The sequence below is a fragment of the Callospermophilus lateralis genome, chromosome 4, assembly GCF_048772815.1.
Source record: "Callospermophilus lateralis isolate mCalLat2 chromosome 4, mCalLat2.hap1, whole genome shotgun sequence".
NCBI lineage: Eukaryota > Metazoa > Chordata > Mammalia > Rodentia > Sciuridae > Callospermophilus > Callospermophilus lateralis.
The window spans coordinates 160,309,016-160,329,912 of record NC_135308.1 but is presented as its reverse complement, the minus strand read 5'-3'; the positions used below and the strand labels follow the sequence as shown (position 1 = coordinate 160,329,912).

The 20,897-nt window shown below is 48.2% G+C and overlaps 2 protein-coding genes across 3 annotated transcripts in view; one reads left to right on the top strand and one right to left on the bottom strand.

Annotated features, from left to right (window-relative positions):
* The first annotated feature begins 8,042 nt into the window (after positions 1-8,042).
* On the top strand, positions 8,043-20,450 carry Polr3h (RNA polymerase III subunit H). 2 transcript variants are annotated; one of them, XM_077109331.1, is made up of 7 exons: positions 8,043-8,062; positions 8,218-8,348; positions 10,938-11,034; positions 16,406-16,492; positions 16,949-17,012; positions 17,916-18,117; positions 18,805-20,450. In XM_077109331.1, the coding sequence occupies exons 2-7, from the start codon at positions 8,238-8,240 to the stop codon at positions 18,856-18,858; spliced, it is 615 nt and encodes a 204-aa protein (XP_076965446.1). In that variant the 5' UTR covers positions 8,043-8,062; positions 8,218-8,237; the 3' UTR covers positions 18,859-20,450. The 2 variants fall into 2 exon arrangements, with proteins under 2 accessions (XP_076965446.1, XP_076711345.1); XM_076855230.2 differs by lacking the exons at positions 8,043-8,062; positions 16,406-16,492 and having other exon boundaries at positions 8,072-8,348.
* The window catches only part of Aco2 (aconitase 2), a 46,102-nt gene continuing 45,461 nt past the window's right edge, over positions 20,257-20,897 (bottom strand). The window contains exon 18 of the mRNA XM_076855228.2: positions 20,257-20,774. Within this exon, the coding sequence (XP_076711343.1) occupies positions 20,640-20,774 (135 nt within the window). The 3' untranslated portion in view covers positions 20,257-20,639. The remainder of the gene's footprint in view (positions 20,775-20,897) is intronic.

Sequence of the window (20,897 nt, the reverse complement as noted above, 5' to 3'; positions counted from 1 at the left end):
CACACAAAAAAATAAAATATAAAAAAGGGATGGAGCTATGTCTCAGTGACAAAGTGCTCTGGGTTCAATCCCCATTACAAAAAACAATAATAATAATAAAAGTTTTTAGTCTGCGTCCTGTCATCTCAAGGACTTAGGAGGCTGAGGCAGTAGAATTGCAAATTCAAGGCCAGCCTGGGTGATTCACTGAGAGCCTGTCTCAAAAAAAAAAAAAAAAAAGTGGGGGCTGGATGTGGCTCAGTGTGTAAAGCCCTGGCTTCCATCCCTGGTGCTCGCCCCCACATACAAATAAATAAATAAAAATGATAAAGCTCTAGTTTCTTTTCCCTTCCCTGTGAACCTTCCTTCTAGCTGTCCTTATTTCTTTGTTCCTACCTCATTCCCAGGAGCCCAAACACCAAAGCTTCCAAAGGGCATTTGGTAGAAAATTGTCCCTCCTACCCCACCCTCATTCCCACCCCTTAGCCACCAGAGACACCAATGTCACCAGTTTCTTTCACACCCTTTCAGAGCTATTTTGTGCATAAACCAACATAAATATTATCTTCCTCCCTTTTTGACACAAACAGGGGTGTGGCTCGTGGTAGAGCTCGGGCCTAGCGTGTGCCCGGCCCTGGGCTCCATCCCCGGGTGGCGGCCCACCAGCTGCTCCGTACCTCGCTGTTTGGCTTTCGCAACATCCCAAAGGTCCTTCTGTATCAGGACTCAAAGGGCATCTCGCCCTTTTCCACGGCTTCGTGGTTTTCTGTCATTTGACACATAGGACGCTTCTCTTAGCAGCCCTCCACGGAAGGTCAGTCCTTTGAGACTCGTTCTGATAGCATCCCCTTTCTTCAGAGAGGCGACAGGGCCCTGAGAGGTCCCTCGGCTCCCGCGGTGCTCAGCTCGTGCGCGGTGGCGTGGGAGCGCCCTGCCCTTTGCCGCTGCACCCGACTGACTGGCCCTCCGCCTTGATTAGTTCCGAACCCAGTTTCTCCCTCACTCCTTTACCCATAGCAATTATTTGGTTTTTCTTTTGTCCATTCAAATAGCACGGATTTACAAGCCCTGGCCATGGGCCAGGCCCAGAGGACAGGGAGGGACAGGATAGAGAAGCCTTTTGCTGCCATGGAGCTTGCAGACCGAGGCGTTGGTGTGTTTTGAAAGCTACCTCGAATCTTCCACGGAGCGACGTGGAGAATTAATAAAGAGGCCCGGAACCTCGTTCTTACTAATGAGTAAACCATCGTGCCAACAAATCATTGTGGCGATCCTGTGAGCTGAATGCCACAAAAGACGACGGGAATCCAAAGCTCAGTGTGGCCTCCACCCCCAGCCTGGCCCTCCTCCAGTTTCCCATCCAGCCGCTGGCTAAAGTCCTCAGGCCTTGTTTCCTCCCCTCTGTCTCCCAAGTCCTCCATCCATCCCACCGCTGAAGACCTCTGGACTCTGCCCAACCGAGCTCTCCCTGGCTGCCAGCCTTGCTGCGTCTTCTCTAGCTGGGGCCACATTCTCTCTTCTCCCTGCTCTCCCCGCCTCCAGCGCTTTCCCATCCACTGTCCACCCAGCTGAAGTGTCGCTGTTTGAACCTGCTAAGGCTTCTCTGCCTTCCTCAGGTGCTGCTTCTTGGCAACACAGCTGCAAGTTAGGATCCTTCGTGGACTCTGGAGTCTAAGTCCCAGCTCTGCCTCTCATTAGCTGTGCTACCTTGAATGACCTACTGAACCTCTCTTTGCCTTAGATAAGCAAAAGGAGATCATAAGTGAGAATGGTATAAACGAGATGATGATGATAGCTCCTACCTTAAAAAAAAGAAAAACAACTTTTTAATCAGACATATGAAGAGTGAAGGAGTTGTAGTCATGAAACAAACACTGACAGCTGCTTTTCTCCTTAGAACCTTGATCTTAAGCTTTCAAAATGAACTTAAATAGGCATTTTAAATTTATTTTCTTTAAAACTTGGTCTTCTCTTTTAAAAATTATTTTCTTTATAAAATAAGGTGAAACAGATTTGAATTTTCTGCACAGTCCTTAGAAAGACACTTTGGTGCTAATTAAAAGCTATCGATCATAACGAATGCATAAAAGCTACAAAAATATTTGTTGGGAATTAAACACATATAACTGCTGGACAGTGCTAAATGTTGAGATGAAGCATAAAAGGTGATGGTTGCAACGCTTACATGGTTGGGAGACGGGTGACATTTCCTGAGTTATATATTTTGGGGTGCAGAATTAGAATCAGATTGTTCTTTGTTCATGGAGCTGCAGTTACTGGACTTCTGTTGCTCAGGATTGGCTTGTTGGTCAGGAGTCCATGCTTCATTGTCCATTCCTGGCTCCAGCACCTCAGGTGCTTCTCTTCCTCTTCTCCACCTAGTTCTACATTGTCTTCCTCAGAACCATTAAGGGTTTTTCCAAGCCAAAGGGTTTCCATAGTTCTCTGGGTCTCTGAGACCCCTGACTCAATTCTACTATTAAGATGCACTTCTACTGATATAGCAGCTCCTACCTTATTCAGCTGCTAAGAAAATAACAGTATAGACAGTCCCTGACTTACAATGGTTAGATTTATGATTTTCCAATTTAAGATGATGCAAAAGTGTACTGATGCAACATTCTGTTTTTCACTTCCAGTACAGTATTCAATAAACCACCTGACAGCTGGGCATGGTGAAGCTTGCTGTAATCCCAGCTACTCGGGAGGTTGAAGCAGGAGGATCACTTTGAGCCTAGGAATTAGAGATTAGCTTAGGTAACATAGTGAGACTCTGTCTCAAAAATAGCCAGGTGTGGTGGCGCAAGCCTGTAATCCCAGCAGCTCCAGAGGCTGAGGCAAGAGGATTGTGAGGTCAAGGCCAGCCTTAGCAACTTAGCAAGAGCCTAAGCAACTCAGTGAGACCCTGTCTCTAAATGAAATACAAAAAAGGGCTGGGGATGTGCCTGAGTGGTTAAGTGTCCCTGAGTTCAATCCTCAGTACCAATAAATAAATAAATAATAAATAAATAGGGCTGGGGATGTAACTCAGGGTTAGGGTGCTTACTTTCCATACACAAGGCCCTGGGATGATTCCTCATACCATACACACAGAAAAAGGGAAGAAAATAATAAATAAATAAATAAGGAGTATGACTCAGTGGTAGAGCATTTGCCTAGCATATGCAGGGCCTTGGGTTCTATCCCCAGGACTGCAAAAATTAAAAATGAATAAATAAATAAAATGACACATTCAGTACTTTATTATGAAACAGGCTTTATATTAGATAATTTGCCCAACCGTGGGCTAACATAAGTGTTCTGAGAACATTTAAGGTAGGTGAGGTGGCTGGGCATGGTGGTGTACACCTATAATCCCAGCAGCTGCAGAGGCTGAGGCAGGAGGATCGTAAATTCAAAGCCAGCTTCATCACTTAGGAACTTAATGAGACTCTGTCTCAAAACAAAACATAAAAAGGGCTGGGGATGTGATGGGGCTCAGTGGTTAAGCATCCCTGGATTCAAGCCCTGGTACAAAAAAAAAAAAAAAAAAAAAAAAAAAAAGTAGGCTAGGCTATCTAAGCTATGATGGATGTTCAGCAGGCCAGATGTATTACATGCATTTTTTTAAAAAATATTTTTTAGTTGTCAATGGACCTTTATTTTGTTTATTTAAATGTGGTGCTGAGGGGCTGGGGATGTGGCTCAGGCGGTAGCGCGCTCGCCTAGCATGCGTGCAGCCTGGGTTCAATCCTCAGCACCACATACAAACAAAGATGTTGTGTCCGCCAAAAAACTAAAAAATAAATGTTAAAAAATTCTCTCTCTCTCTCTCCTCTTTCTTAAAAAAAAATAAAATAAAATAAAAAAATAAATGTGGTGCTGAGAATCGAACCCAGTGCCTGACACATGCTAGGCAAGTGTTCTGCCACTGAGCCACAATCCCAGCTCTTTTTTTTTTAATATTTATTTTTTAGTTGTAGTTGAACACAATACCTTTATTTATTTATTTATTTTTATGTGGGGCTGAGGATCAAACCCAGGGCCTCGCATGTGCTAGGTGGGCGCTCTACCACTGAGCCACAATCCCAGGCCTTTACATGAATTTTGATTTATTATATTTTCAACTTACATTGAGTTTATCAGGATGTACCCCCAGGGTAAGTCAAGGAGCATCTGTACATGTACAGCTTTTAAGCAGTGCCTGACAGCCAGGTGTGGCAGCATATGCCTATAATCCCAGCAACTCTAGGGTAAGGCAGGAGGATCACAAGATCTAGACCAGCATGATCCTCAAAATAAGAAAGTGCCAGGAATGTAGCTCAGTGATAGAGCACCTCTTTCTTCTCCTCTTCGTCTTTTAATTTTTAATTTATTTTTATTTATTTATTTGGTGGTGCTGGGGATTGAACCCAGGGCCTTTGTGCATGTGAGGCAAGTGCTCTACCAACTAAGATATACCCCCAGCCCCTATTTTTTTTTTTTATACTGGGAATTGAATCCAGAGTGCTTAACCACTGAGGACATCCCCACCCTTCTTATTTTTGAGACAGGGTCTTGCTAGGTTCCTCAGGACCTCACTAAATTGCTGAGGCTGCCTTTGAACTTTTTTTTCGGGGTGGGGGGAGAGTTACCAAGGATTGAACTCAGGGGCACTCAACCACTGAGTCACATCCCCAGCCCTATTTTGTATTTTATTTAGAGACAGGGTCTCACTGAATTGCTTAGCACCTTATCCTTGCTGAGGAAGGCTGGTTTTAAACTTTTCATCCTCCTGCCACAGCCTCCCTAGCCACTGGGATTACAGGCATGCACCACCACATCCTGATTCTTCTTCTTATTTTGGTGCTAGGCATTGAACCAGGGTCTTACAAATGCTAAGCATGCACTCTACCACTGAACTACATCCCTAGTTCTAAAATACTTTTGATTACCTGGGATAACAAACCCTGCCCCCAAACCCAACCACTCTGAGCTGAAGCTGGGCCCAGGCCCCTGCTTTTCCTCCTGTTTGGACTTCCATCAGCTGGGCAGGATGGTAGGATGAATAAGTGAATGAATAAATGAGAGAGGCATTACATTTGGGTTCTGATGGGAGACTAGGAGCTTTCCAGGTAAAGAAGAGGTAATTGAGGGATGGGGATGTAGCTCAGTGGCAGAGCATTTACATAGTATGATTAAGGTCCAGGCTCCAATCTCTAGTTCAAAAAAAAAAAAAAAAAAAAAAGTAGTGATTGAGGCTGGAGATGGGTTGCTTCATCAATGGCAATGGAGGTTCCCTATTCCTTGAGTTCAGAGGGAGATAATGCTAAGGAGGAATGCTGGGTTCATTAGAGTGCTTTTTTTGGGGATGTACTGGGGATTGAACCTAGGGGCACATTACCACTGAGCTAATTCCCCAGCTCTTTTTATTTTTTATTTTGAGACAGGGCCCTGCTAAGTTGCTTTAGGTCCTCAATAAGTTGCTGAGGCTGGTTTTGGACTTGAGATCCTCCTGTTTCAGCCTCCTGAATCACTGCAATTACAGGCATGTACCACCCACCTGCTAGTTCCATACCTGTGTGGGAAAAAGAGATTCCTGGTGGGAAGGCTTTTGTGATAGTGTGGCAATTATTTGCAGAAAATACTGAGGTCAGAGTGGGGTGTGTTCTAAGTTCCAGCAATGAGAGGGCCTGAACCAAAGCAGTGGCAGTGAGAAAGAAATAAAGAAGCAGCATATGAGATATCTGAGAGAAAGAATTAATATTAATCTACGTACTTTATTGAACGCCTCCTAGGAATTATGTTAAGGGATTGTGGAAATAAAAAGAACCGAAATAGCATTTATTCTTGTCTTCAAGTAGCTCAAATCCTAGTAGAAGCAGACCAACCTACAAACAAAATATAGATGTAGTGAAAACCACATTCAGTAGCACTGCAGCCAGTCTCATTGAGAGATCTCTATGCTTGGGAAATCAGCAAATTCATTGATGGAAATTGCCTTTTCAAGTATTCCCAAAGATATATTTTTTAACATTTATTTTTTAGTTATGGGTGGACACAATATCTTTATTTTATTTTTATGTGGTACTAAGGATCGAACCCAGAGCCTCACACATACAGCGCTCTACCTCGAGCCACAACCCCAACCCCAGCCCTCCAAAGACCATTTTTGTACTCAGGTTTGAGCCCAGGGAAACTCTGCCATTGAGGTATATCCCCAGCCCTTTTTAGTTTTTATATTGAAAGAGAGTTTTGCTAAGTTGCCCAAGCTGCCCTCAAACTCACCATCTCCCACCTCAGCTTCCTGAGTTGTGGTGCTGGAGATTGAACCCAGGGCCTTGTGCGTGTGAGGCAAGCACTCTTTCCATGAGCTATATCCTCAGCCCTGGACTTATTCTTAATTCAATGGAATGCTACTGAGGTGGGTTTTTTTTTTTTTTTTGTGTGTGTGTGAGTGTGTGTGTTTGTTTGTTTTTGTTTTTGACCCTCTACACTGACCTCCATCCTCAGACCTTTTTATTTTATTTATTTTTATTTTTTTTAAAGAGAGAGTGAGAGAGGGAGAGAGAGAGAAAGAATTTTAATATTTATTTTTTAGTTATCGGTGGACATATCTTTGTTTTGTATGTGGTGCTGAGGATCAAACCCGGGCGGCACGCATGCCAGGCGAATGCGCTACTGCTTGAGCCACATCCCCAGCCCCACCTTTTTATTTTTGAGACAGGGTCCTGATAAGTCTTGTGGGTTTTATTTTGTCCCCATTTATTAGCATTTATTTATTTACGCAGTAATGAGGATAGAACCTAGGGACTTAAACATGCTAGGCAAGCACTTTATTACCGAGCTACATCCTCTGCCCCTATTTGTTTTTTTTTTTTTTTTTAAATTTTAATATTTATTTATTTTTTTAAGTTTTCGGCAGACACAAGTACTCTGTACGTGGTGCTGAGGATCCAACCCGGGCCGCACGCATGCCAGGCGACCACGCTACCCCTTGAGCCACATCCCCAGCCCTGCCCCTATTAGTTTTTTTTTTTTTTTTTTTAAGAGAGAGAGAATCTTTCTATTTATTTATTTATTTATATTTATTTATTTATTTATTTATTTATTTATTTATTTATTTCTGTAGATGGACACAACACAATGCCTTTGTTTTTATGTGGTGCTGAGAATCGAACCCGTGACCGCCCATGCTAGGCAAGCGCTCTACCGCTGAGCCACAATCCCAGCCCCCACTCCTATTAGTTTTAAATTTAGGTATAGTCTATCTCCCATTAAATGCAAAGTTTTTTTTTTTTTTTTTTCCGGGGGGGGGGTGACTACCGGGGATTGAACTCAGGAGCTTTAGACCACTGAACTCGTGATCCTCCTGCCTCAGCCTCCCGAGCTGCTGGGATATCACAGGTGTGCGCCACCTTGCCAGGCTAAATGAGAAGATCTTATTATTAATATTAGGAGACTTTAAAAAACTTTTTTGTTATACATGTACACAATATCTTTACTTTGTTTATTTTTATGTGGTGCTGAGAATCAAACCCAATGCCTCACATGTGCAAGGCAAGGGCTCTGCCACTGAGCCACAACCCCAGCCCTAAATGCAAAGATCTTAAGTGCTGGGTTCGCTGAGTTTTGGCAATTGTATTCATCATGGTTACCACCACCTAAAAGAAGACCCAGAACATTTCTATCGTTCCAGTAAAGTTCCTAGTGCCCCTTTCTCGGCAACTCCCCGAGTACAACTCAAGAGTACCAAAGGGTTTTCAGCATGATGTTTGTGATCTGAAAGGATCGCACCGGATGCGGAGCAGAGAACCGCTAGAGACCTGGAAGGAAGGTACTGCAGTACAGTCCAAGAGCGCCACTCACGGGCCGGGAGAGCTTGCAGGTCGCCTAGCAACCGGAAAGCGCTCCGCCCAGGGGTGACCGCTCCGCAGCTGAGGAAGGCCCCGCCTCGTTCATCTCCATGCCCCGCCCCCTCAAGAGCCTGTAGAAGCCCCGCCCTCTCAAGAGTCTGTAGTAGCCCCGCCCCGCATCAGGGGGCGGGCGGAGCCTTCTTATTGGTCCTCTCGTCGGAAGTGACGGAATTCGGAATCTCGCGCACAGTCTGGCAACAACGGGGCGGGTGGGTGCGGGTGCGCTGTGCGTGGTGGCGGCGCGTGGCGCGGACTTGTGGCAGGGCGGCGGTGGCGGGGGGGTCTCAGCAACTGAGACGGGACCGTTGGGCTGAGGGTCCCCACACCCCTGGCCCTGGTGCGTGACCTGCTCTCCGGTTCCCAGAGCTCCAGGCGCAGGCCGGGATGTTCGTCCTGGTGGAGATGGTGGACACCGTGCGAATCCCCCCGTGGCAGTTTGAGAGGAAGCTCAACGACTCTATTGCCGAGGAGCTGAACAAGAAATTGGCCAACAAGGTACCGCCCGGCCCCGCCCGCTGCAGACCTGGTCACGGTCATGCCCAGCCTTGTCCCTGGACAAGTAGCTGAAAGTCTCAGGACCTCCTTGCCGCCGCTTGGAAACGGGATGGGGGTATTCCGAATCTCACAAGGATTGAGGAGGGGATCAGAAGAGAAAATGGACTTTTAAAGGGTTTTGTAACAGATACGTGCAGGGTTCCATACTTCCAAATCACTTTGCGATCTTGGGCAAGTCACTCCCTCTGGGCCTCAGTTTCTATTACAAAATGAGGACAATGCTCTTCTACCTACCATTTGTTATTTTTTGTGAAGATGGAGAGTTCTAGTGGCATGGAATTCACTGTCAGGAGATTTATCCATTTATTCCTGTGATATGTTTGCACATCTTCCATGTGCCATGCCTGTTTGCCTCAGTGCTAGCTCCTGAGGGGCCTTCCTACCCTTCTGTGCTTGCCCTCTGCCCAGTGGTCCAGTGTCATCATTATCTTTCCTTTTAATTCTTTTTTTTTTTTGGTACCAGGGATTGAACCCTGGGATGCTTAACCACTGAGCCACATCCCCAGTATCTTTTTTTTTTTTTTAAAGAGAGAGAGAGAGAGAGAATTTTTAATATTTATTTTTTAGTTTTTGGCGGACACAACATCTTTGTATGTGGTGCTGAGGATCGAACCTGGGCCGCACGCATGCCAGGCGATCGCACTAAGGCTTGAGCCACATCCCCAGCCCCCCAGTATTTTTTTATATTCTATTTAGAGAAGGTCTCCTTGAGTTGCTTAAAGCCTTGCTAGTTGTTGAAGCTAACTTTGAACTTGTCTGCTGAGCTGCTGGGATTCCAGGCATGCCACCACACCTTGCTTTTTTCTTTCCCCTGTTACATTCTTGTTTTTTGTTTATTTGTTGAGTGCATTTTGTTTTTCCTCTCCATGAGGACAGGGACCTGTCTGTTTTTTTCCTTGCAGTATCTCCACACTTAGCCAGAGCTTGGCAGAGTAAATGCTCCATAATTATTGATTATGGTGAGAAAAGCAGAAATGACTAAGGAGGACCCCCGCAGTTCAGTATATGAGGACGAGTTGATATAAATATCATGAAGAACAGGTATTCACACACTTGTGGAACAAAGGAACTTCACCTGGAATGAGAGGGCTAGGTGGCTTTGTTGAGGAGGTGGCACTTGAGCCATCTGATTGTGAGGAGATGTGATGGTGAAAAGGAGACAACTGGAGGATTTGTTTTTGAGTTGGGAGTAGGCCAGGCAGAGAGAAGAGCTGTGCAGGCAGAGGAATCAGCAGGTGCAAAGGCCCTGTGGAAGGACATGGAGGAAGCTAGTAGGTTTGGGAAGGGTGAGAGGAGCGTGGGCTGGAAGATGGATAGGCCTGCATCCCCATACGATTTCACAGTCAGAGTTTCAGTCTTCATGGGTAGAGCAGCAGGAGGTGATGGGCTGGGAAAGAGCCAGAGGAAGATTGGTTGACTTTAGACAGGAGGAAGATTCCTTCAAAATAGGTTGAGATCAAAGGATGGCAGTGTACAGATCTGGGAGTGTTTAGGTGGTGGAGGGAACTCACAGAACCCTTAGTGGATGTTTCTGTTACCTTGTGAGGTAGAAGGTGAAGATTTGTGGAGGAATGAGGTGTGAACATGGTAGAGAGAAGGTGTGAAAATATAGGAAGGGAATATGGTCCCCTGGGGTGTAGTCCTTTTGAAACAAATCTTTCTATATTTGAACTAGGGAGTCTGAGAGGAGGCCACACAGAAAAGGCCTAGTGTCCTTGAAGGGCATCTTACCTGCCTCCTGAGCCAACTGGCTTTCACAATCTTGTGGCAGTGAGATCTGCCCACAGCTCAGTTCTCTGAGTATCTTGCTAATCCCTGAACAGCTCCTGCAAGGTCTGTTACTAGGAGGTGATATTATAGTGTTGTTGGTGGATACTGGACATAGTAGACAAGTTGTTTGGAGCACTGTGGTGTGGGACTGGGGCCATGGGATGTTCTGTCCTGTCTTAGGGTCTTGGCCCTTGGTCACTGTGCCAGCACATTCCCTACAACCGCCTGTGTCTGATACATTGTGAGCACAGTGGAGTTAGCTGTGGTTCTACCACTCAATGGCTGCAAGCTGCAGCGTGGACTTTGGGATGTTGGAACATGTGGGTGTAGCCAGGATTCCTGCCCCAGTCCTCACTGGTAATACCAGGGATCCTCACTTGGTTGTTTTTGCAGTGGCTGAGCCAGACACTAAGATAGGGCTTCACTCCAATCTCTGTATTAATTTAACAATACTGTAGCTGGTATTTCATTTTTGCAGATGGGGAAACAGGCTCCAAGAGGCAATATGATGGCATTAGGGGTCACACAGTGAACGATAGAGCTGGCATTGGAGGCTGGATCTGTCTTGTCACTATGGGCCTGCTCTTTCCAGAGCCCTGTGTCCTTCTGAGCTTCCCTACCATGGTTACCTCCTGCAGAGCCCCAACTCATTTCCATTTAAAAGAGGATACTCACCTTGCTTGTGGTTATGAGGGTCTCCAGAGGTACTCCTGGGGAACTGGACTTCATAGTCACATGTATGTGTACACATGCACACAGGTTGTGTACAACGTGGGACTCTGCATCTGTCTGTTTGACATCACCAAGCTGGAGGATGCCTATGTATTCCCAGGGGATGGAGCTTCACATACCAAAGGTGGGTACCTTCTCCTCCTAGGGCATTGCATTTCCTGGTCTCAATTCTGTAGCAAGAGGTCAAGCTGTAGAGAAACTGCAGGTGGTGGGAGACCTGGGCCCATTCCTGACTGTGTCAAGAGTTGATGCCATAAGAGTGGGCAGATTCATGCCCTCTCTGGGCCTCAGTTTTCTCATCTGTAAGAAATAGGATGTAACGCCAGCACTGTGGTGCACTCCTGTAATCCCAGTGGCTTGGGAGGCTGAGACAGGAGGATCGCAAATTCAAAGCCAGCCTCAGCAAAAGTGAGGTGCTAAGCAACTCGGACCCTGTCTCTAAATTCAAAAACAGGGCTGGGGATGTGCCTCTGTGGTCAAGTGCCCCTGAGTTCAATCCCTGGTACCAGAAAAAGAAATTGGAGGTAAACTAAGTGATTTTCAAGACCTCTCCAGCTCTGTGATTGGGTCTCCACATCTGTGCCCCTTTGGGTCTTTTCTACTCCCCAACCCTGCTCTTTGCCCATCCTTGGGGCTGCTCATCACCCTGTACAGGAGACAGGCCAGGCCATTGCTGGGTTATAGGATGGGGGAAAGCAGGTGACCTTGAGAAGCAGGAGGACATAGCTGTTGAAAATGTGGCCTGTGCTGGGTATGGTGGCACAGGCCTGTAATTCTGGCCACTCATGAAAATGAGACAGGAGCAACATGAGTTCCAGGCCAGTCTGGGCAACTTAACTTAGTAAGACTCTGTCTCAAAATAAAATCAAAAAAGGGCTGGGAGTGTGGCTCCATGGTCGAGTGTCTGGCATGCTATGGGCTCTGAGTTTAGTAACCAGCATGGCCCCCCCAAAAAAAAGAAAAAAAGAAAAGAAAAAGTGTGTGGGGGCGGGAGAGTTGTGGCTCAATGGTAGAGCACTCGCCTAGCACGTGCAAGGCCTGGGTTCGATCCTCAGCACCACGTAAAAATGACTAAGTAAATAAAATAAAATAAAGGTATCATGTCTGTCTACAACTAAAAATAAGTAAATAAATAAATATTGAAAGAAAGAAAGAAAGAAAGAAAGAGTGTGGTCTGTGGATTCAGATCGCTACTCTGCTTTTTGGCTGTGTGTCCTGAGTAGAATATGTAACCTCTGTCCTTCTTGTTCTTCATCTACCAAATGTAGTTAAGAGATTTTTATGGGCTGGGATTGTGGCTCAGCGGTAGAGAGCTCGCCTAGCATGGGCGGGACTTGGGTTCCATTCTCAGCACCACATAAAAATAAAGGCATTGTGTTGTGTCCATCTACAAAAAAGATATTCATTTTCTCTCTCTCTCTCTCTCTCTCCCTCCCTCCCCTTAAAAAAAAAAAAAAAAAAAGAGAGATTTTATATTCCAGGACTGCTGTGAGGATGGGGTTCATACATGGTAGAGCTCCTAGGACAGGACCATAGCACCTAGCATGTACTCCTCCAGTTGGATTGCTTTTCTCCATGCTCTGGGTCATTTAGGTGGTGTTCTTCTGGGGTGTCTTGGCCAGGTCTGGGCCATGTAGGATGGCTGTGTGTTCTGGTTAGTGGCAGCCTGACTGGTCTGGGTCCTCCTGTGGTCTCATCTTTCAGTAGGCCACTCTGGGCTTGGCAGTTTCAAGGTTGCAAAGCTCCCTGAGGAAGCGCTTCTGCAGCCTCTGTTTAAATCCCAGTGGCCAGAGGGTCATGTGGCCAAGGCCCTGGGCAAGAGATGGAGAGACTCCACCTCTTTTTTTTTTTTATATATTTTTTAGTTGTAGATGGACACAATATCTTTATTTATTTGTTTATTTTTATGTGGGGGTCGAACGCAGCGCCTCACGCATGCTAGGCAAGCGCTCTACCACTGAGCCACAACCCCAGCCCCAGAAACTCCACCTCTTGATGGGAGAAAATGCTGTCACATTGAAGGGGTGTGCATCTGGGAGTGCAGGGTTAGAGGAGGAGAGGGGCCTGGGGCGTGGTCCTGATGGAGATATGTGGAGCTTGTTGGAGTGTGGGTCTGTAGCCTTGCTGTCACCTGGGCATGTGATGGAAATGCAGATTCTCAGCCTGCCCAGAGGATGGATCAGAGTTGAGAGCAGAAGTGAGGCAGTTTTAAGGGCCCTGTAATGCTCTCACAGCTGGTGGCCAAGGAGCCCTGTCCTAGACTTTGCTTGTCAGCCTCTCAGCACGGGGATGCGCAGGCATTCCAGAATGTGCTGGGACTACCTGGGCCTTTGCAGGCATCCAGGGCTTAACTCATTCATGTGGATGTTACTGTGCTCCATAGGGAGCCCTAAGAAATAGGCTGTTTTTGAGTGGACTAGGGGCATTTTCATGAGCAGAAAACAAAGACTGTGATGTGAAAACCACCAGCAGGGCTGCTTCCAGGAGAAGGAGCTGAGCTGAGCCCTGGCTCTGAGTGACCTCTGGTTGTCCAGAAAGCAGGTGGCCCTAGGTACCTGAGCTTCCAGATGTAAGTCTGGTTTGGGGAAGTTCTGCATGGTCGGTTGGTTATTTCTGTATACGACTGTCCATTGATCTTCATCATTCTCCACCCGGGAACAAATATGCGGCACTGAGTGCTGGGTAGGCGCATCACAGGGACTAGATGTGAATTCTGGGTCTGGTCCTGGATGGGGGCATTGGCAGGTCATTCCGCTTCCTGGTTTTGGTTTCTCCATGAGTGCAGTAGGGTAACTCTGATAATATAGGTCCTCATGGGCCACTGAGCACCATGCAGGTGGAGTTGCTATTTTGTAGTGAGGTCAGTTGCTGTTTGATTCTGATGCTGGCTTTTGTCCCCAGGCACAGTTCTGCTGTCCCCTTTCTGCCTCCCACAAGGCTCTGGTCTGGTAGAGCAAGTGCCGCAGGGGGCCACAGCACCAGGATAGGTCCTGCCTTTACCTCTGCTTTGAGGAATATTAATTTGCTGGGTGCTTCTGCATTTTGTCACCTAGGACAGGTTGCTTTAGCTCTCTGAAACTCCATTTCCCCATCTATTCCAATAGTATAACAGTGCATACCTCATTAAATGTACACGAGTAGACTCTTCTGCAAAACTTCCTGTGTACTCAGAAGACTTCAGCTTTCATGATTTGAGACACTGACCTTGACTTGCCAGGCTTACCCACAATCACTTAGAGCACTTCTACCTGGTGCCCGCCAAGCCTGGATCCTGGCCTCCCCCTCTAATGCTCTGTTCTGTCCACTTAGCCCCGAGCAGCCTGCTGTTGGTGGTTTTTCTTTTTCTTTTTTCTTTTTTATTCCCTGTTTTGATGAAAAGTGTGTAACAAAATTTAACGATTTAACTTTTTTGTGTATACAGTTCAGTGATATTAAATGTATTCCCATTGTGACTCCCCCCTTGCCACCCCAAAGTACTGGCAATTGAACCATCCCTTTAATTAAAAAAAAAAAAATTTGGAACCAGGGGTTTAACCCAGGGGGGATTAACCGCAGAGCTACATCCCTACCCCTTTTTATTTTTTATTTTGGGACAGGGTCTTGCTAAGTTGCTGAGCTGACTTTGAAGTTGTGATCCTCCTGCCTTAGCCTCCTGAGCTGCTGGGGTTATAAGTGTGTGCCATGATACCTGGCTATTATTATCGTTACCACTATCTACCTCCAAGACTTTCTCATCTTCCTATGCTGAAATTCCCTTTCTATTAAATACTGTCTTCTTATTCTGTAGTTCCTCGAAACCCCCATTCTGCTTTCTGGCCCTGTGAACTTGACCATGACGTGAGTAAGAATCATAATATCCTTTTTGCAGAAATTTACTACACCCCAAGGCAACCTTACTTATTCTTGCACAAATTTTGCTTAAGCCCACAACTAAGAACAAACTCTTCTTCTTTTTTATTTTTTTAATTGGAGACTGGGGGTTGAACCCAGGGGTACTCAACCACTGAGCCACATCCCCAGCCCTTTTTATGTTTTATTTAGGGACAGGGTGTTGCTAAGTTGCTTAGAGCCTTGCTAAAGTGCTGAGGCTGACTATGAACTCACAATTTTCCTGCCTCAGCCTCCTGAGCTGCTGGGATTACAGGTACGTGCCACTGTGCAGGCCAAACTCTCCTTTTTTTGGTGAGGGAGGGATGCTGGGGATGGACTCAGGGCATCACACAAGTAAGGCAGGGGCGTTATCACTGAGCTGCACCCCCAGCCCTCTTCCTTAGGGTTTATAATCCCATGTGTATGGGCACCACATTTGTGTACAATTCATCCATAGATGGACACTTGGGCTGTCCATTGTATGCTTCTGACTTTTGGATGTGGTTTAAGATGGTACTCCCTTGCTGAGCGCAGTGGCATACACCTGTAATCCCAGTGGCTGAGGCAGGAGGATTTCGAGCTCAAAACCAGTCTCAGCAACGTAGGGATGCCCTGAGCAATTCAGTGAGATCCTGTCTCTAATAAAATACAAGAAAAGGCTAGAGTCGGGTGCAATGCCACACGCCTGTAATCCCAGCAACTTGGGAGGCTGAGACAGGAGGATTGTGAGTTCAAAGCCAGCCTCAGCCACAGTGAGGTACCAAGCAACTCGGTGAGATCTTGTGTCTAAATAAAATACAAAATAGGGCTGGGGTTGTGGTTCAGTGTTTGAGTTTCCCTGAGTTCAATCCCCAGTACCAAAAAAAAAAAAAAAGTTGGAGCTTCCTGGGCACCCCATTAATGTGCTGTCTGCCTTCACAAGCCTGATGCCCAAGCTGGCACACACCTGGTAGAGAATCTGAGGATTCATTAAACCAAGCTGAGTGTTGGTCATGTGGGGGACGGTCCTGCTAGGTCCTGGGGTCAGAGTGATGTGGGCATGGACCATAGCTGGTATTTTTTCTTGAGATGAGGAGAGTGGGGACACCTGAGGTAGTCTTGACAACCAACAGAGGTATGTTTGCTGAGCTGTCACACCACACCCACTCTACCCCCTAAGTTCAGGGCATTTTTAGCATCCTGTTCCAGGTCAGTGCTGTGCCTGGGGCAAACTTCAACAGTCATCAGGAGATAAGAACTTGTTTCCAAACCTGATTTCCTTTGCCAGTTGCCCTTTTTAGAATTTAAAGCAGAGCCTGGAGGAAGGTTGGAATTGACTTGGAGTCATCCATGGCCCAGAGTGTGGGCTCAGGTGTGGCTTATCATATGGATTTGGGAGCCAGCCCACAGACCCAGAGCAGCTGCTGCTGCTGGTCCTTCAAAGGGTCAAGCTATGACCTTGTTGGGGGTGAGGGAGGGTCTCTTGGGCTCAGCCGAAGGGTGTGGATTTGCAGGAGGACTTGACATTGACCACTGGGTCAGTGTGCTGGTGGTGAGGAGGGATTGTGGAGAGCATGGGCAACCCCAGTCTCCAAGGTCATCCTCCTGTGCCTGCTGGTCAATAACTGCTGCTGCCTTCATTTCAGTACATTTTCGCTACGTGGTGTTCCACCCATTCCTGGATGAGATTTTGATTGGGAAGATCAAGGGCTGCAGCCCAGAGGGAGTGCATGGTGAGGTGACCCTGAGTATCTCGGGCAGTCTGGCTGGGGGCAGGTAGCCTGTGCTGTGCATGTGGTTGGGGGGTGGGGTGCTCAGATATGGAAGCAGATCTTCCTGTGCTGTTGGAGGAGACTGCTCAGCTTTCAGGGCCAAGCACAGGTACTCAGCTCCCTCCCACTTTCAGGTATTGAGCAAGGACCTCAGTTGGCCATCGGCTTTCACTATGAGGCCATAACTCAGACCTCAGGTTTGGGGTACCAGGTGCTTAGAGCTTTGCCCAGAGCTGCTCAGGCTGGTGTGTGACGTAGGCAGAGGTGTGGGGATCTGAGGTGAGAAGGGCTAAATCCCAGGTGACATCAGTCCCATGGGCACACTGGATAGGGATGTGCCTGTTGAGCATGCAGACCCCTTATTGTCTGGCTGGCTTCTTGGGCCCTGTCTCATGCAGTCATCTCCGTTTCTTCCAGTCTCTCTAGGGTTCTTTGATGACATTCTCATCCCCCCAGAGTCACTGCAGCAGCCTGCCAAGTTGTATCCTTCCAAGGTAAAAGTGGGTCACAGAGGAGTTAGGCCTCTTCAATAGAAGGTACCTGCTCCTGTGGTGGCCTTCATATCCTGTGACCTGACACTGCTGTCCCCCTGCAGCCCTTGTGCTCTGGGTATGCTGACCCACCTCTGCTTTCCACCTGACCTCAGTTCCATGTGCCCTTGTCTGCAGGTAGCAGGCTGATGGTAGAATAGGGCTGTGGGACCCTCTTCTTCTGATTCACTTTACTTAGGTGCGAGTCTTTCTCTCCAGGCCCACTATTGTCCCAATCCCAGTGCTGCAACTGGCTGCACTTGTCTGTTTCTGTGGAGCTGTCACTAATCCGAGACTCCTCACTGGAGGAACTGTAGCCAGGGGCCAGAAGGGGCCTGGTAGAGGAGGCAGTGCCCAGTGGTGGGACTGCCACTAGAGGGCAGTGTGATTCATTGTGGGCTCTAGGGTAGGAGAGGAGGGGGTGGTGGGGGTGGGGGTGCTGCCCTGCCTGGTGTGACATCACACCTGACCCAGCCTGGCTGCTACTCTCATCAATGGTAGGGCTTTAGGCAGGTAACCTCCCAACCACCTCATCCTCCTGAGAACTGGACAAGCCCTTAAGCTACCTGCCCCTTGGGTTTTCACAAGGCTTGGATGAGAAGTGGCGTGAGGTGTCTCAGTCACTCTTTGAGAGGTGGGCTGGCTGTGGTCCCAGCGTTTCCCTGGCAGCAGCAACTCCTGCTTCTCACTGTTGGAAACAGACACTGCAGCCAGTCGTACCTGCTTTTCCTGTGACTTCTCAGCCAAAGTGATGTCATCTTTGGGGTTGTTTTTTCTTGGGGTGGGTGCTTAGGAGGACTCTACAACTCTGTGTTCCTCACGGCTTGGTTGTGGCCTTGACCCTGAGTCCCCAGTGATGAAGCAGAACAGGTGTGGGTGTGGGAGTATGAGACGGAGGAGGGAGCACACGACCTGTACATGGACACTGGTGAGGAGATCCGCTTCCGAGTGGTGGATGAGAGCTTTGTGGACACATCTCCTACAGGGCCCAGCTCTGCGGAGGCCACCTCTTCCAGTGAGGAGCTGCCAAAGAAGGAGGCTCCATATACACTTGTGGTGAGAGGTTTTGATGGTGCAGCAGGAATCACTGGGAGGCAGGAGAGCCCAGTGTGCAGTGATGGGAGGCTCCCTGGAAGTTCTGCTGTAGGACCTGCTCTCCAGCAAGTCAGGGACCAGGCCCCTCTTGTGTGGTCTTGGCCTGTCACTTCTCCCCAAAATCGAAATCCCTGTTTCTCAAGGCTAGGGCAGCGGAGCCAAAGTTGCCATGAATATTGGAGAGGGTGGGCGGGAGTGCCTTGCCTACAAGGGTCCATGCTGCACAAGCCACCGGGGCTGCAGGGAAGAAACAAGCTGAGGAGGGAGGAGTGGCCCAGGGGTTGCTCCCTCTGTACATATTTGGAGGCCAGTCCTCATGGACTGTCAGCTTTTCTGGCAGGACTAGACCACAGATGGCTTAGAAGGGTGGGCCTGGGGGTGAGGACCAGTGCTTGATCCCACTGAGGCCTTGGGGCCAGCAAACCAGCACTCTCCTTACAGACCTCAGGAGGGGAGGGGCAGGAGAGGGGTCTGTGCCATCACGGATGTGGGTCCCCATTTCCCTACAGCTTCATGGCTGTTGTGTGCCTCACCTCTCCTTTGCCTATGCTGGTTCTACTGTGAATCAAGGGTGGGTCCCTGTTATCTCCTCTCCAGGGTAGTTAAGCCCTAAATGGTGGTGAAAAATACCTGTTCTCTCTCTGGCAGGGATCCATCAGTGAGCCTGGCCTGGGCCTTCTCTCGTGGTGGACCAGCAACTAGATCTGGGGTTCGACAGGGAATTTGCCCATCCAGTAGACCCTACCTCAGCCCTGGTGGTGCAGCTGGTCCTGAGCAGATGCTGAGGAATCCATGTCACCCAGGACCAGAAGGGACAGGGGTCAACACTGCTGCCACCATGTCCTCCCTCCCCAGTGACCTAGCCCTGGTCTTCCCCACAGAGCGCTACCCCTGAAGTCCTGCCATCCCTGTGATTTTTTTTTGGCGGTGCTGGGGGATGATGGAACATAGGGCCTGCCACGTGCTAGGCAAAGACTGAGACCACTGAGCCATACCCCTAGCCCTATCCAGTCCCATCCTGTGGTTTTCAGTGATAACAACATTTTAATAAAGTAATGGCAGCATCTGCAGGGAAGGATCATCAAGATTCTTCCCTGGATTTGTTTCAGTGGCCAATGTCATGATCTACTGAGTTGACAAGCTGGGACATGTCCTTAACTCACCCCATATCCCTTTTGAAGAACTCCCCCCAAATGCAAGAAGTGGGGTTTTCAGATTGTGGAATTTCTGCCACCCCAGGTGGGGCCTTGGGCTGGCTGAGCTTAGCTCCATAGTAGAGAGAGGCCAGTCTAGGCTAGCTGCTTTGGTCCTGAAGCTACCAGTTGTTGATTTGAGTTAGAGGCAGTACACCCGCTCTGCATTTGGAAGATAGAAGGAAGCCCCTGAAATTGGCCAAACCAGCTCTGAGTTGAGGAAGTGAAGGTTGTGGGCTTTCTTGACCCCAGGTATCATCCCCCATAGAACAGGAATCCTGGTGCCTGTCACTCAGACCGCAGGTGTAGCTATATAGTGCAGTGATGCCCCAGATCTGAGCAGGAGAATGGCTCTGACAGGTTCTCCTGCCCCTTTTTCTCACTGCTGTGGACACCAGGACACTTGTGCCTAAGTCTTGTCCTGGTGTTGGGCCTCCATGGAGACTTTTTACTTCAGGTTACCAGTGGAGGTCCTGGGCAGTGTCAGCCTATGCAACCTCAGGGGGACCCTATTTTTCACCATGCTAAAGGGACAGAACAGTATATAGCATATTCCAGTCATGACCTTATCTGTAAGATACACAGGCCATCCCTCAGAGTGATTAGAGGGATTAACAAGACGATGCCAGTCATACCATCAGTGCCCAAGGGAAGAAGGTGGGTTCTCTCTCCAGGAGGCTCTTTCCCACCAGGAAAACCATGGGATCTAGGGCCATGCCTGTCTAGCTGGTGCAAGTGCAGGAGGGCAGGTGGTGATGGGGACGGTCTTTCTGCCACAGCTCACATCTCCTTCACAGCAGCAACTGGGCTCCAAGTGTGACTGTGGGGTGTCCACTGACATTGGCTAAAAAGGCCCTCCCTGAACCCTAGAATTGGTACAAACAGCAGAGACCACCACTCACGCAGGAACAGTCAATGAATTTGGATTCTTATTTTTCTTGCAAGAAAAAAATGTTCTCTAAAATCCTTCAGCCACCAAATGATCAGGCAGAATAAAAACTTCTTTAGGGGGGAGTGTTGTCATAAAAATAAATACAGTCATGTGGCGCTGCTCAAGATTTGAACCAAACTAAAAATGGGAAGGCAGGGGCTAGAAATTGATTTTAAGAAGCCCCCCACCATGGGTCACTGAGTGGGCTGAGGTGGGAAAGAGCAGGAAGCACGTCTGGTCACACCATCCCAGAGTAGGAAGCCATGATTGGATGGACCAGTGGCCCTGACGATGCATGTGGAACTGCACTTGTAATGACACCAACTTGGGCAGAGGTGTGGGCAGAGCAGGGCCCTTCCTTACTGCTGCAGCTCCTTCATCCTGTTCAGAGCACTGCCTGCACGGAACCACTCGATCTGCGTCTCATTGAAGGTATGGTTCAGGAGGATGGTCTCCTGGGTCCCGTTGGGGTGCTTGATGATGCATTTCAGGGGCTGCAATGGGGGAGGCAGGTGTGGGTAAAGAGCCATACATGTTCCTAGCAGCATGACCACTGGCAGGGTTGAGTTGGGGCAGGAATGGGAAGGTAGGGGAGAAGCCAGCCTGGGGTAGCTGCT

Bases quoted from the DNA above. Each gene is read 5' to 3' on its own strand.
- Polr3h (XM_077109331.1), top strand. From the start codon at position 8,238: ATGTTCGTCCTGGTGGAGATGGTGGACACCGTGCGAATCCCCCCGTGG. The intron at 8,349-10,937 runs GTACCGCCCGGC...ACATGCACACAG, and splicing joins ACAAGAAATTGGCCAACAAG to GTTGTGTACAACGTGGGACT. The intron at 16,493-16,948 runs GTGAGGTGACCC...CGTTTCTTCCAG, and splicing joins CAGCCCAGAGGGAGTGCATG to TCTCTCTAGGGTTCTTTGAT.